Raw genomic sequence first — 13,822 nt, 5'->3', positions numbered from 1 at the left:
AATTACCACCAATGTTTCAGCAAAGTAAATCGCCTTTATCAAGGTATTATTTTCACCAAGTGGAGAACAATATAAATGGGAGTGCTAATTATACACAAATGAAGGTAATTACATACAATACTCCAATGATTCATTAGTAAACAAAATATAAGTTCCATAAATTTCAAACCATCAATATAAGTAGATTAAAAAATACAAGCAGCAAATACACACATAGGCCTACATTTAAATAAGATACCAAATGATGTAAGTCCCATTCATTTTTAATATCATAAAACAAATTATTTTATTTTTCAGACTAATTTTTAATTCAAACAGGAGGTGGGGCCATGGAAAGAACGTTTGTAATTTCTTTTGCAAAATAACCTTTTTTTGAAGAAAAATATGTGTATTTAAATCATGCTTTTTCTTCTAATATACTAATTTGGATGATTATTTCTTTTTTTTTTAATCGGGTTACTGAACAACTAAATTCTTTTTATTATTATCTAAACAGTTGTTCTGATTTCTTAACATTTACTTTGGATGCTAACCCAAATCAAATCAGCTTTTTAGACTTGTGGATAGCTCGTAATTGTTTATATAGGGATCCGATTAAAAAACCTACAGCTCGTAATACACTATTGAGAGTGGATTCTTATTGTCGTGAGCAGGGCCGTACGCAGGATTTTATAAATACCGAGGTCCATATGTATTTTTTTAGGGCATGCATGCCAGGAAAAAAATTCTTATTTCTCTGCTCTACATATATGAATTATAACACATCAGAAAACCAAAGAATCGAATAACTATAGATTTCAAACCATGTCAGTATGCACAAGACTTGTGTTGTTTATTAGTAAGACATTGAAATAATTATGTTACCATCCTGGGCACTGTCAGTTAAGTAAACATAGGCTAACTGAATATAGGATCAGTTTAGTGAATTAACCAAAGGCTATCAAGAATTTGTTTATTAAATTCATTCACAATATGCACACACTTATTATACACTTAATATTCTGAAATACAACATCAATATTGCAGTGGCAGAACTAGAATTTTATAAATGGGGTGGCCAAGGCTACTTTAGGGGGTCCATATCCCATGAAAGAAAACGATATGTAATTATTATAATACTTCACATTACCCCATATTAGATCAATATTCTTCTTGCCCTGAATTCATTACATGCATTATACTAACTGTAAGATACAAACATAATGCAAGGCTGAACTTGCATAATAAACCAATAATAAACCAACTTACTTCAAAGAGCAGAGCTCAACATTAAGGATTGTTGGCAAAAAAAGATATTTATTTAAAATTAAATATGGATTAATCTTTTTTTATGAAGTTACAGTCAGGACCAGTGAGTGATTTTCTCTTCTTTTGTTATTTAAGTAACTTTAATGACTTCAACAGGTACTGTTTTTTAGACTTTAAGAGAGAATGTAATAAAATGTTTACATTCGGAAGACATATTAAGACATAATCAGTAGTTTACTATGATACTCACTAAAACAGTCCTGACCTCGATGGTGGGTACGGCCAAGGTCAAGAGTCCTGTCTGTGTCTGCCCTATTTCCCTCTTATTCCTTTGTTGCCCCGCCCCCTTTTTTGTTGCCATGGACATTAATTCATACTCCACCCACTGCCCATCTGTTTCCATAGTAATTAATTGTTTCTGTTTTGTAAACTGCCTGTTGATTGCCTGTTTGTCAGCCGTTGTTTTATGTTGGTTGTTTCCTGTCATGTGTAACTGTTCGTGTTCTTGCCTGTGCTCCTGTACCTTTTTTGGATTTAATACACTTAAAAACTGCATTTGGATCCACTCATCTTGCCATGTCTTGCCTTCCTGTGACAGTTATCATCCGTTAACATTGAAGAAAAGTCTTCCTTAAGGTCAAATGTAATATATAAAGTCTAAAAATAATATATAAGGGACCAAATGATTTTATTAAGAATCTTAATGATATGGAAATATCTTTGGGATTCACCCCCAAACAAATACAAGCTTATTTATTTGATAACATGTCACTGTGGTAAATCATATGTAGGAAAAACAAATAGAGAGTATAAAACACACATCACAAAACATCAGAGTGCAATAATATGCAGAAATATGAACCTGCCATTAGCACTGCATTTTGTTGAACTTAATCATCCTATTACTTCATTATTGTATATAGGAATTGAGAGGGAATTTCCATCTAGAAGGTGAGGTGAGTTTGACCAATTTTTACTTGGACAGAAGGCCTTTTAGGTATATTAAAAGTGAACATTGGCACACATGGTTTAAAAGTAGATTTTGATTTGGGTTGTTTTTATAGGTATTATGATATTAAAAATGAATGGGACTTACATCATTTGGTATCTTATTTAAAGTTAAAATTTGTGTATTTGCTGCTTGTATTTTTTAATCTACTTATATTGATGGTTTGAAATTTATGAAACTTATATTTTGTTTACTAATGAATCATTGGAGTATTGTATGTAATTACCTTCATGTGTGTATAATTAGCACTCCAATTTATACTGTTCTCCACTTGGTGAAAATAATACCTTGATAAAGGCGATTTACTTTGCTGAAACATTGGTGGTAATTAATAAACTCTGCTTCAGTGAGTGTCGGGGGCGCCACCTGGTGGGCAGTGCTGAACAGTGCTCGCCAAAGCCTACAGGTATACAAATCACTTTCGCACCATTTATCTCGAGATATTTGGTGCAGAGTAGAGAGCACACGAAAAAGAGTATTTGAAACTCGTAGCAGCAGATTCAAGCAGTTGTATTTATGTACTTGTGTTTGGGCTAGAAAATATAAAAAAAATAAAAAAATATTTGTGAAAAATAAATTGTACACACATGCAAGTCTCATCGCACAGATGCACAAACTGATTTTGCAAATGTACAAAATTTGTGTGTGACTTCACATTATTTGATGCAGGCGTTCAAGTAGGTTATGCACCATATTTACTGCATCAATTGTAGCAAAAAATGTGAACTTGTGAGTTTCTTAATCTGTGATTTGTAAAATGGGATTTGTGCAGCTGCACTGAAGGATTTGTGAATGTGTAACTGTTGTGTTGTATTTGAGGGAAAGAAAAAAAATCTACAAGTTTGCATCTCGTCCTCTCCGACTTCAAGTTTACTGATACACATGTGTGGATAATCTCTACAAATACAAATTCCACTGTCACAGGTGTGCAGTTGTTTTGCACCAAATATACCTTCATACCCTAGCGGCCGCAAAATATATTTGCTGCCAGGGTTTAGTCTAGGCACTCACAATACACTTAACAGCTCCAAAAACCAAAATTTGGTCAGGCCAATCACATCGTGTGTAGCGTCTGTGGGGCGGGCTTAACATGATGACGACAGAGCTGCGACGGTTCCTACTTGAAAACTTCGTTCTTCGTTGCTCTGATTGGTCATAGCGCTATCCTATTGCGTGCAGAGGCATTTTGAGGGACAACCTTATATCCCGCCCCTTGCATTGAGCCGTTTGTGTGAAGAGTTGCCAGACCTTACATCTTGATGTAGGTCTGGCTAACCAGGCTAAATGTACAGCGTAATTAAACAGAATTTACAACATACCTATTTGTAACAACAGAGTACCTTTACAGTACATAATACTTGTAGGAACTACCACACAAAAAATGAGTGGAGCTAAATATGACAGAATTACCACAGCACTTTTTTGTTGTACTGTATTACACGAATTTACCATTAGATGCCATAAGTGGTTTTTCTGATGTTTTTGTGTGGTTAAACCAAAGCTTTTGGACAGAGCTAAATACCTCAGAACATTTTTTGTAAGGGTACAGGGTAACTATTGTAATATTACTTGGTATGTATGACTAAGAGGCGATATTATTATAAATCAGCTGGACTTTTGCTATTTAAAGCATATCAGTAATATAGGCTACTAAAAAGTGATGTGCTGTTATATTTTATCTGACGATGTGGCTCGTAGACATCGACTGTATACAATATGCTTTCTTCAGGTAAGTAGCGAATATGAAAAATTTACAATAAAATCATTAAATAGTCTATACATAATTTCCCCAGATACTTGCCTAAGTCATACATACCATGTAATATTACAATAGGTACCCTGTAGTTATAAAATACTTATAAATAATTTATAAACTATAAATAATTGATAATTTTCCATATTCTTACCACCTCATTACCCCAAAATAAACATATTGTTACATTATACCTACAAGTATTGTAAAGGTATTCTGTTGTTACAAATAGCTACGCTGTAAATTCAATTTAATTATGCCGTACATTGCAGGTCGTAATATAAAGCGTTGCCAAACTCTGTTGTTGACATTGCCTGTCCTTCTCACACCTGACTAAATCTCAAATGGACACTTCTGGACAATATACTGGAGGAAAGAATGATCTTGTTGTTCTTCTTAACTCTTATACTGTAAAACTCATAAAATGCTTTTCATATACAGGTCTAGTGTTTCAAGACCAGAAACTTGTTTCGAAGTTTTCTGCGGCTTCAAACAAAGGCGGTCTCAGTAAAGGGTAACATAAAACATTCTCAGTAAATAATGTAAAGAATCAGTTGAAATGCATGAACTTGTTAATGCAGGGGTACCCAAACTCTGTCCTGTGGGGCGGTTGTCCTACAGGGTTTAGCTCCAACTCGCCTCAGCATACTTGCCTGGAAGTTTCTAGTATGCTTAGTAAGATGTGTTTGATTAGGGTTGGAGCTAAACTCTGCAGGACACCCACCGAATTTGGGTACCCCTGTGTTATAATGTCAGTTGACTTGTAATGATTCAGATGAGTGCTGAAGGAATCATTTGTCTATTGGTCTATTAGAAGGCACTGAATTCATCAGAGAATATTGCAATGTTTCCTTTTAACATTTGTAATTTAATGTTTTAAACAAAAAATATGTTTAGCTGTAAATAAAAAATTACATTGTACTTGAGTGTTTGCACAAACAGGTTTTATTAAATTTTGTATTTGTATTTATAGACCTTCTATGAGCTGTCCACGATCCCTGGGACTAACTCCTCACAAGCGTCCCACTTGTGCTTCACGGGTTAGAGTTTTACCAGAGCCCTTATCATAACTAGTGCCACGTTACAAAGTAATTGAATGTGCATGTACTAATTCTCTGTTTTCTGCATTTCCAGCCAAGTGGGACAAAGCTAGTTGAGGAGTTCCCTCAAGGATGGCCGGTGGAGGCTCGAGTAGGTTCTGTGTCCCGCTGTTTGTCCCGGGGAGTCTGTAAGTTTGAAATGTTGTAATACATATTTATTAAGACTTGAGGGCTTCACAATTGTTCTTTAACTTGTAATTTTTATTCTTGCTTATCAGCTTTTGGAAAACCCCAGCATGGTCGAAGGCCAGGCCCGGGCAGGATTCAGTCTGCGAAAATCTCGCAGGTTTAAATTTGATCATAACTAGTTCAATTTTAAGTTAAAAAGTAGTTTAATGATCATTTGTTAATTCTCAGTTTGTTATTTTTCCTGCAGACTGTTACTGAGACGTATGAGGAGGTGGATGCGAGCGTACAAAGATCTAATGCTCCGTGAGTTCAGCTATTAACCTTTGTTTTACTTAATCATTTGTATTATTTGTTTTAGCCATATTTATGTAAATATGTAAACAGCAATTGGGTAGTCCCTGAAAATTTTTATATTTATTTATATATATAGACCAGTACGCCCCCTCATATGTCCAGTACCTGCCCGGGTTACCAGACGACCAATGGCCGTTCGTCCTGAGCGGTTCCGGTTCTCTGAGGATATCTGTAAGTTATAAAAAAATTCATTTAAATTTCAATCAGTTTTTCTTATATGCACAATTGTTCTTAAAATCGTAACTTTTAGTGTTACTGACATTATTTTTATTCTTGCTTAAAATGTTCAGCTCGGCCTGAGCCTGTGCCCACGGCTGCACCTCTGCCAGTCCCGCCCACGGCCGGCCCTCTGCCGGTCACACCCGAGGCTGGCAGACGGTCCTCTGCAGGTTGCGCCCGCTCCTCTGGCGGTCACGCCTGCTCCTCTGGGGGCCGGGCCCGCTCCTCTGGGGGTCGTGCCCGCTCCTGTGGCGGTCCCGCCTCTAAGCCGGACACACAGCTGCCAGTTCCGCCCCCTCAGCCGGTCGTGCCGTCGGCCGGTCCTTTGCCGGTCTCTGGCGGCCCCGCCCCTCTGCCGTTTCTGCTGAGTATCTGTAAGTTATTCAAAAATGTATTTAAATTTCAAACTGTTTTTCTTATATGCACAAATGTCCCCAAAATCGTAACTTTTAGTGTTACTGACATTATTTTTATTCTTGCTTTAAATGTTCAGCTCGGCCTGAGTCTGTGCCCATGGCTGCACCTCTGCCAGTCCCGCCCACGGCCGGCCCTCTGCCGGTCGCACCCGAGGCTGGCAGACGGTCCTCTGCAGGTCGCACCCGCTCCTCTGGGGGCCGGGCCCGCTCCTGTGGCGGTCCCGCCCCTCAGCCGGACACACAGCTGCCAGTTCCGCCCCCTCAGCCAGTCGTGCCGTCGGCCGGTCCTTTGCCGGTCTCTGGCGGCCCCGCCCCTCTGCCGTTTCTGCTGAGTATCTGTAAGTTATTCAAAAATGTATTTAAATTTCAAACAGTTTTTCTTATATGCACAAATGTTCCCAAAATCATAATTTTTTGTGTTACTGCCATTATTTTTATTCTTGCTTAAAATGTTCAGCTCGGCCTGAGCCTGTGCCCACGGCTGCACCTCTGCCAGTCCCGCCCACGGCCGGCCCTCTGCCGGTCGCACCCGAGGCTGGCAGACGGTCCTCTGCAGGTCGCGCCCGCTCCTCTGGCGGTCCCGCCCCTCAGCCAGACACACAGCTGCCAGTTCCGCCCCCTCAGCCGGTCGTGCCGTCGGCCGGTCCTTTGCCGGTCTCTGGCGGCCCCGCCCCTCTGCCGTTTCTGCTGAGTATCTGTAAGTTATTCAAAAATGTATTTAAATTTCAAACAGTTTTTCTTATATGCACAAATGTTCCCAAAATCATATTTTTTTGTGTTACTGCCATTATTTTTATTCTTGCTTTAAATGTTCAGCTCGGCCTGAGCCTGTGCCCATGGCTGCACCTCTGCCAGTCCCGCCCACGGCCGGCCCTCTGCCGGTCGCACCCGAGGCTGGCAGACGGTCCTCTGCAGGTCGCACCCGCTCCTCTGGGGGCCGGGCCCGCTCCTCCGGGGGTCGTGCCCACTCCTGTGGCGGTCCCGCCCCTCAGCCGGACACACAGCTGCCAGTTCCGCCCCCTCAGCCGGTCGTGCCGTCGGCCGGTCCTTTGCCGGTCTCTGGCGGCCCCGCCCCTCTGCCGTTTCTGCTGAGTATCTGTAAGTTATTCAAAAATTTATTTAAATTTCAAACAGTTTTTCTTATATGCACAAATGTTCCCAAAATCATATTTTTTTGTGTTACTGCCATTATTTTTATTCTTGCTTAAAATGTTCAGCTCCGCCTGAGCCTGTGCCCACGGCTGCACCTCTGCCAGTCCCGCCCACGGCCGGCCCTCTGCCGGTCGCACCCGAGGCTGGCAGACGGTCCTCTGCAGGTCGCGCCCGCTCCTCTGGCGGTCCCGCCCCTCAGCCAGACACACAGCTGCCAGTTCCGCCCCCTCAGCCGGTCGTGCCGTCGGCCGGTCCTTTGCCGGTCTCTGGCGGCCCCGCCCCTCTGCCGTTTCTGCTGAGTATCTGTAAGTTATTCAAAAATGTATTTAAATTTCAAACAGTTTTTCTTATATGCACAAATGTTCCCAAAATCATATTTTTTTGTGTTACTGCCATTATTTTTATTCTTGCTTTAAATGTTCAGCTCGGCCTGAGCCTGTGCCCATGGCTGCACCTCTGCCAGTCCCGCCCACGGCCGGCCCTCTGCCGGTCGCACCCGAGGCTGGCAGACGGTCCTCTGCAGGTCGCACCCGCTCCTCTGGGGGCCGGGCCCGCTCCTCCGGGGGTCGTGCCCACTCCTGTGGCGGTCCCGCCCCTCAGCCGGACACACAGCTGCCAGTTCCGCCCCCTCAGCCGGTCGTGCCGTCGGCCGGTCCTTTGCCGGTCTCTGGCGGCCCCGCCCCTCTGCCGTTTCTGCTGAGTATCTGTAAGTTATTCAAAAATTTATTTAAATTTCAAACAGTTTTTCTTATATGCACAAATGTTCCCAAAATCATATTTTTTTGTGTTACTGCCATTATTTTTATTCTTGCTTAAAATGTTCAGCTCCGCCTGAGCCTGTGCCCACGGCTGCACCTCTGCCAGTCCCGCCCACGGCCGGCCCTCTGCCGGTCGCACCCGAGGCTGGCAGACGGTCCTCTGCAGGTCGCGCCTGCTCCTCTGGCGGTCCCGCCCCTCAGCCAGACACACAGCTGCCAGTTCCGCCCCCTCAGCCGGTCATGCCGTCGGCCGGTCCTTTGCCGGTCTCTGGCGGCCCCGCCCCTCTGCCGTTTCTGCTGAGTATCTGTAAGTTATTCAAAAATGTATTTAAATTTCAAACAGTTTTTCTTAGATGCACAAATGTTCCCAAAATCATAATTTTTTGTGTTACTGCCATTATTTTTATTCTTGCTTTAAATGTTCAGCTCGGCCTGAGCCTGTGCCCTTGGCTGCACCTCTGCCAGTCCCGCCCACGGCCGGCCCTCTGCCGGTCGCACCCGAGGCTGGCAGACGGTCCTCTGCAGGTCGCACCCGCTCCTCTGGGGGCCGGGCCCGCTCCTCCGGGGGTCGTGCCCACTCCTGTGGCGGTCCCGCCCCTCAGCCGGACACACAGCTGCCAGTTCCGCCCCCTCAGCCGGTCGTGCCGTCGGCCGGTCCTTTGCCGGTCTCTGGCGGCCCCGCCCCTCTGCCGTTTCTGCTGAGTATCTGTAAGTTTTTCAAAAATGTATTTAAATTTCAAACAGTTTTTCTTATATGCACAAATGTTCCCAAAATCATAATTTTTTGTGTTACTGCCATTATTTTTATTCTTGCTTAAAATGTTCAGCTCGGCCTGAGCCTGTGCCCACGGCTGCACCTCTGCCAGTCCCGCCGACGGCCGGCCCTCTGCCGGTCGCACCCGAGGCTGGCAGACGGTCCTCTGCAGGTCGCGCCCGCTCCTCTGGCGGTCCCGCCCCTCAGCCAGACACACAGCTGCCAGTTCCGCCCCCTCAGCCGGTCGTGCCGTTGGCCGGTCCTTTGCCGGTCTCTGGCGGCCCCGCCCCTCTGCCGTTTCTGCTGAGTATCTGTAAGTTATTCAAAAATGTATTTAAATTTCAAACAGTTTTTCTAATATGCACAAATGTTCCCAAAATCATCATTTTTAGTGTTACTGCCATTATTTTTATTCTTGCTTTTATTCTTGCTCCTCTGCCAGTCCCACCTGCTCCTCAGCAAGTCCCGCCATGGACCGCTAATCAGCAGGTCTTAACGTGGCCCGCTCCTCTGCCGGTTCCACCGTGGGCTGGTCCGGCCACTTCTCTCCTCTGTACTTCAGTAGCTCAGTAAGTTTAACAAATTCTAAAGTGTTTAGGTTGAACATTTGTAAAATAACGTTTTGCTTTAGGGATTTTACAAATAGCAAATGTTAAGTGTTGGAATATTTGAAGCAACAGGTCTTAACAATATTGTTTTATTTTATGTATTTATAGACCTCCCTCTCCACAAGTGCAGCCAGCAGCAGCACGTGCGTCCCTCAAACGCCGTGCTGCTGCTATGTCACAGGTAAACATTTACCAGAGTCAGACATAACTAATGTCAATTAATATGTAAAATGTAGTGTGCTATGCATTCATTAAATCTCTGTTTTTTTTTTTACAGCCACACACATTTGATGAGGGGGAGGTTGCAGCAAAAAAAGCCAGAGTAAGTCTCAGTCTCAGAGGTAGAAATTTATCAGAACCCTACACACATCTACTGCCAATTTATTTGTAGTGTAATATACATGCATTAAATCTCTATTTGTTTAATTAGCTGCAAAAGAAGAAAAAAAGAGGAAGAAGACGACGGGCGGCAAAGTCTAAAGCTCAGTAAGTTTTAGCAAAATAACTTTAACATTTGTAACATGCTTTTTATAGGCAGCATTTGGTTAGTGTTGGAATATTTGCAGCAACAGCTCTTAAAAATATTGTTTTATTTTATGTATTTATAGACCTTCCTCTCCACAAGTGCAGGCAGCACCAGCATGTGCGCCCCACAAGCGCCATGCTGATGCTATGTCACAGGTAAAAATTTGTCCTAAACAAAACTAATGTAAATCTATATGTAAAATGTAGTGTAATATACTTGCATTCAATCTTTGTTTGTTTATATTTACAGGAGATACAGACTAGAAAAAGGGCGAGAACTACGCCTCCAGCTCAGTATGTTTATCAAATTCTCTCTGTTTTAACTCAAACATTTATAATGTAATGTTTAACTGTTTCAACATTTTTATAGACAGCAGTTGTTTAACGTCTAAATGTTTGTAAAAACAGGTCTTAATTATATTGTTTTATGTATTTATAGACCTTCCTCTCCACAAGTGCAGCCAGCACCAGGGCCTTCATCTGTTCTTTCAGAGGTAGAAATTTACCTTAACATATCTACTGCCAATTTATATCTAATGTGTAGTGTAATATACATGTATTACATCTCTATTTGTTTACTTTGCAGCAAAAAAGAATAAAGAGACAGAAGAGAAGGCAAAGGCAAAGGAGAAATCGGGCTATTAAGTAAGTCTCAGCAAGTCTAGCAAAATCTCAGTTTTAACAATAGTTTAATGTTTGACTATTTGCAGAAATGAAGAATATTGCTGGTCATTAAGAAATGTGTTTTATGTATTTATAGACGTGCATTTCAAGCCCAGAGAAGTGCTCCTACTCCCCAGGCTTCGTCTAACGCTGCGGTGTCACAGGTAAAAATTTACCAGAGCCCTGAATATAACAAGTGTCAAGTTATATTTAATATGTAGAGTGATGTACATGCATTAATTCTCCATTTGTTTTATTTACAGCCTTCAATAAGCAGTGCTATGGACAGCCTGGAGAGAAAGCTGTTTGTTTTGTCGGTTCAAAAAAAATGAAGTTGAGGGGAGCAGCAGCAGAAAGCTTCAATGAAGCACCCCCCCCCCCAAATATAATTAAACAATTTAAAGACCTGAAACTTGAGATCATTGGTTTACAACTTTTTAAACTTATTACTCAGTTAGCTGGATTTCATTGTTATTTTTTGATCTATTTGGATCTTAGGGATCAGGTTTAGTTCAACAAAAATTACAGCTTATCAGTATTAGAGGTGATAGGGAAAGTCTGTCACATGCGTGTCCTCTCCATGTTATTAAGTGCAATCTGTTGAGGATGGTGTGATATGAAGAGCTTTCTGAAATCAACGTGTAAATTTTAAAGGAGAAATTTGAGAGATAGAAATTTGATGAGAAAGAAATTGGACTCAGACAAAAGGTCCTCCATTCTTTTCTAATAGTAACATTTAAACAGGTTAGATTACAGATGAGTACAGTGTTAAAACTTAAAATACAGGTAAACAATTCAAGATGTCAGGATCTACAGCCATACATTTTACATAACATTAACATTAACTATTTAGCAGATGTCATGAGTTGCAGGGTTTCTTCTTATGGTTCCCAAATGGCTACAGACAGACAGCTGTATATTCTGTTTGATAATCGTATATCCTCCAGCAATGAAGAAACTCAAAGCTGGACGTTTTATGTGAAGAAGTGACAGACAGAAATACTAATCGTGCATCATGGAAGTGTTATACAGCGAATTATTAATGCGTTTTGATTCGTTTTAAATATTTAATTTTATTAATTTTTTAATTGTTTTGTAGAAAGTTTTGAATGAAGTTTTGATTCCTTTACACACTCGATCAGTCTAAAGACTTGTATGTTTAACCAAGCGTTCATCTGATTTATTGCCTAAACATGTTTACACTTCAATAGTGAGCTTGACCCGAACCAAACGCACATCTATCTCACTGTAAAACCTGTACATTATATCAGCAGCCTTCAAACTAACTTGTTTTTTCTGCATTTCTCATCCTTTAGTTCCCAAAAGAGCCATGAAGAGCGTGACAGACCCAGCTCCGGTTCAGTGTGATGCTCAATGATGACTGCAGCCGTAGCCTGAGTCAACCAGAAGCAATGAAATCTGTGATGATCAAAGCCTTTAACTTTGCATCCCATGATCTGCCGCCAATGAATGTGACGCCATTGCATTCATTTGGTCATCTTACATCCGGCTGAGAGGGACTTTCGGGCACACAAAGATATTCAGATATTGATAATGACTTATTTATTAACACTGGAGTTAGATGTTGTGTGTATACGGTCTTGTTTTTAACTCTCTGTTCTGTTTAAGCATAGGTGCCATCATATATTATTTCTCAGGGTGTATTTTAAGTACTAATGTAAAAATATGTTTATGGTTTTATTATTTTCACAGATAAGTGATGTGGTGTGAGGATGAGACCTTCCACATGCTCCTGAACTGTGATGCAGAAACGAAATCGGAGGATTTATCTGTCTCTGACCACAACTACACCTCAAAATCACAGCTGAACCTGAAGCCACCTACATCTGATATGACACTACATCTGTTTCCCAGACGGGCTTATTCTAGTACCAGACTAAAATGCATATGTGAGCTGCCATCATTTTGTACTGACATCTCAACATATATCAGTGTCATTGTTTTGTCTCAAGATGCACACCAGTATTGTTTTTAATATTGTTTTAAACTACTTAAATTTGGTCATATTTTTTGTCAACTAACGACATATTAAACCATTTGATTTGATTAAGGGGAAGATTCCCAAAGAGGGATTAGATTAATCCAGAACTAGGTCTTAGTTATATTAAGACATTTAAGTAGTTTTTACAAACATACCTGACAAAATAACAATATTGGGTGCATCTTAAAACAAAACAATGGCACTGATATATGTTAAGATATGTCAATACAAGAGGTTTTTAAATATATTTAGATTTTTTTTTTTTATTAAGGCAACTCAAACATGCATTGTAGTCTGGGACTAAGATAAGACCTGTATGGAAAACCACCCCTAAATATCTACAGTATCTAACAGGTGGTAGAGCCTCTTGGCCTGTTTAATAAAAATATAGAATTGATGTTATTTCTTGACACTAAACATTTCTGTTGGTTTTCATAGTGAGATCCAAATAATTTTAATGTTGGAGCACACACGCACAAATATACTGAATGACATTTTATTCATTATGTTTAAACACTTTGGTGCGGTTTCCCAGACAGGGATTAGACTAGTCCTAGTCTAAAATAAATGTAAGAGCTGTCCAAACTGAGGCTCTTTGTTTTGCCCCAAAATGCACACAAGTAATGTTTTAAGTAAAGCATTTTGGTAACACTTACCATAAGGTTAATTAGTTATCTACATTAGTTAACATGAACTAATAATGAACTGCACCTATAAAGCATTTATTCATCTTGATAATGTTAAAGCAACACCAAAGAGTTTTTGCTCTTTGCTCCCCCTACAGGTTAGAAGCGTAATTGTCCATTACCCACTGTCATAAATACTGAGGCATAGCTGGCTCTGATTGGATTGTAGGTCTGCCGTAAAGCAAGTTTTTGTAGTATTCACTCGGACTACAGGACCGCTACCCGACGGTTGGAAACTTCTTTAGTGCGGTTTTGGCCGATAGAGGGCTGCAAAGCGAATGTGAAAGTGCTGTTCACCCTGTTTAGAGTGGATGAACGACTGAAACTGTTTTGGAAGCGTTATTTTAAGGTAAAAAAAACTCTTTGGTGTTGCTTTAAATTCAACAATTACTAAGACTTTATTAAAATCTTGTTAACGTTAGTTTATGCACTGAGAACTAACATGA

At 40.9% G+C, this 13,822-nt stretch overlaps 1 protein-coding gene across 1 annotated transcript; it reads left to right on the top strand.

Annotated features, from left to right (window-relative positions):
- Window positions 1-6,543: 6,543 nt before the first annotated feature.
- On the top strand, window positions 6,544-10,792 carry LOC135727306 (uncharacterized). Its single transcript, XM_073812428.1, has 8 exons — window positions 6,544-9,461; window positions 9,609-9,681; window positions 9,778-9,822; window positions 9,931-9,986; window positions 10,109-10,181; window positions 10,276-10,319; window positions 10,465-10,519; window positions 10,612-10,792. The coding sequence occupies exons 1-8, from the start codon at window positions 8,893-8,895 to the stop codon at window positions 10,672-10,674; spliced, it is 978 nt and encodes a 325-aa protein (XP_073668529.1). The 5' UTR covers window positions 6,544-8,892; the 3' UTR covers window positions 10,675-10,792.
- Window positions 10,793-13,822: the final 3,030 nt, after the last annotated feature.

Source organism: Paramisgurnus dabryanus, chromosome 17 (genome assembly GCF_030506205.2).
Source record: "Paramisgurnus dabryanus chromosome 17, PD_genome_1.1, whole genome shotgun sequence".
Lineage (NCBI taxonomy): Eukaryota > Metazoa > Chordata > Actinopteri > Cypriniformes > Cobitidae > Paramisgurnus > Paramisgurnus dabryanus.
Note: the sequence above shows the minus strand (reverse complement) of the source record. Positions and strands in the feature narration are given on the sequence as shown.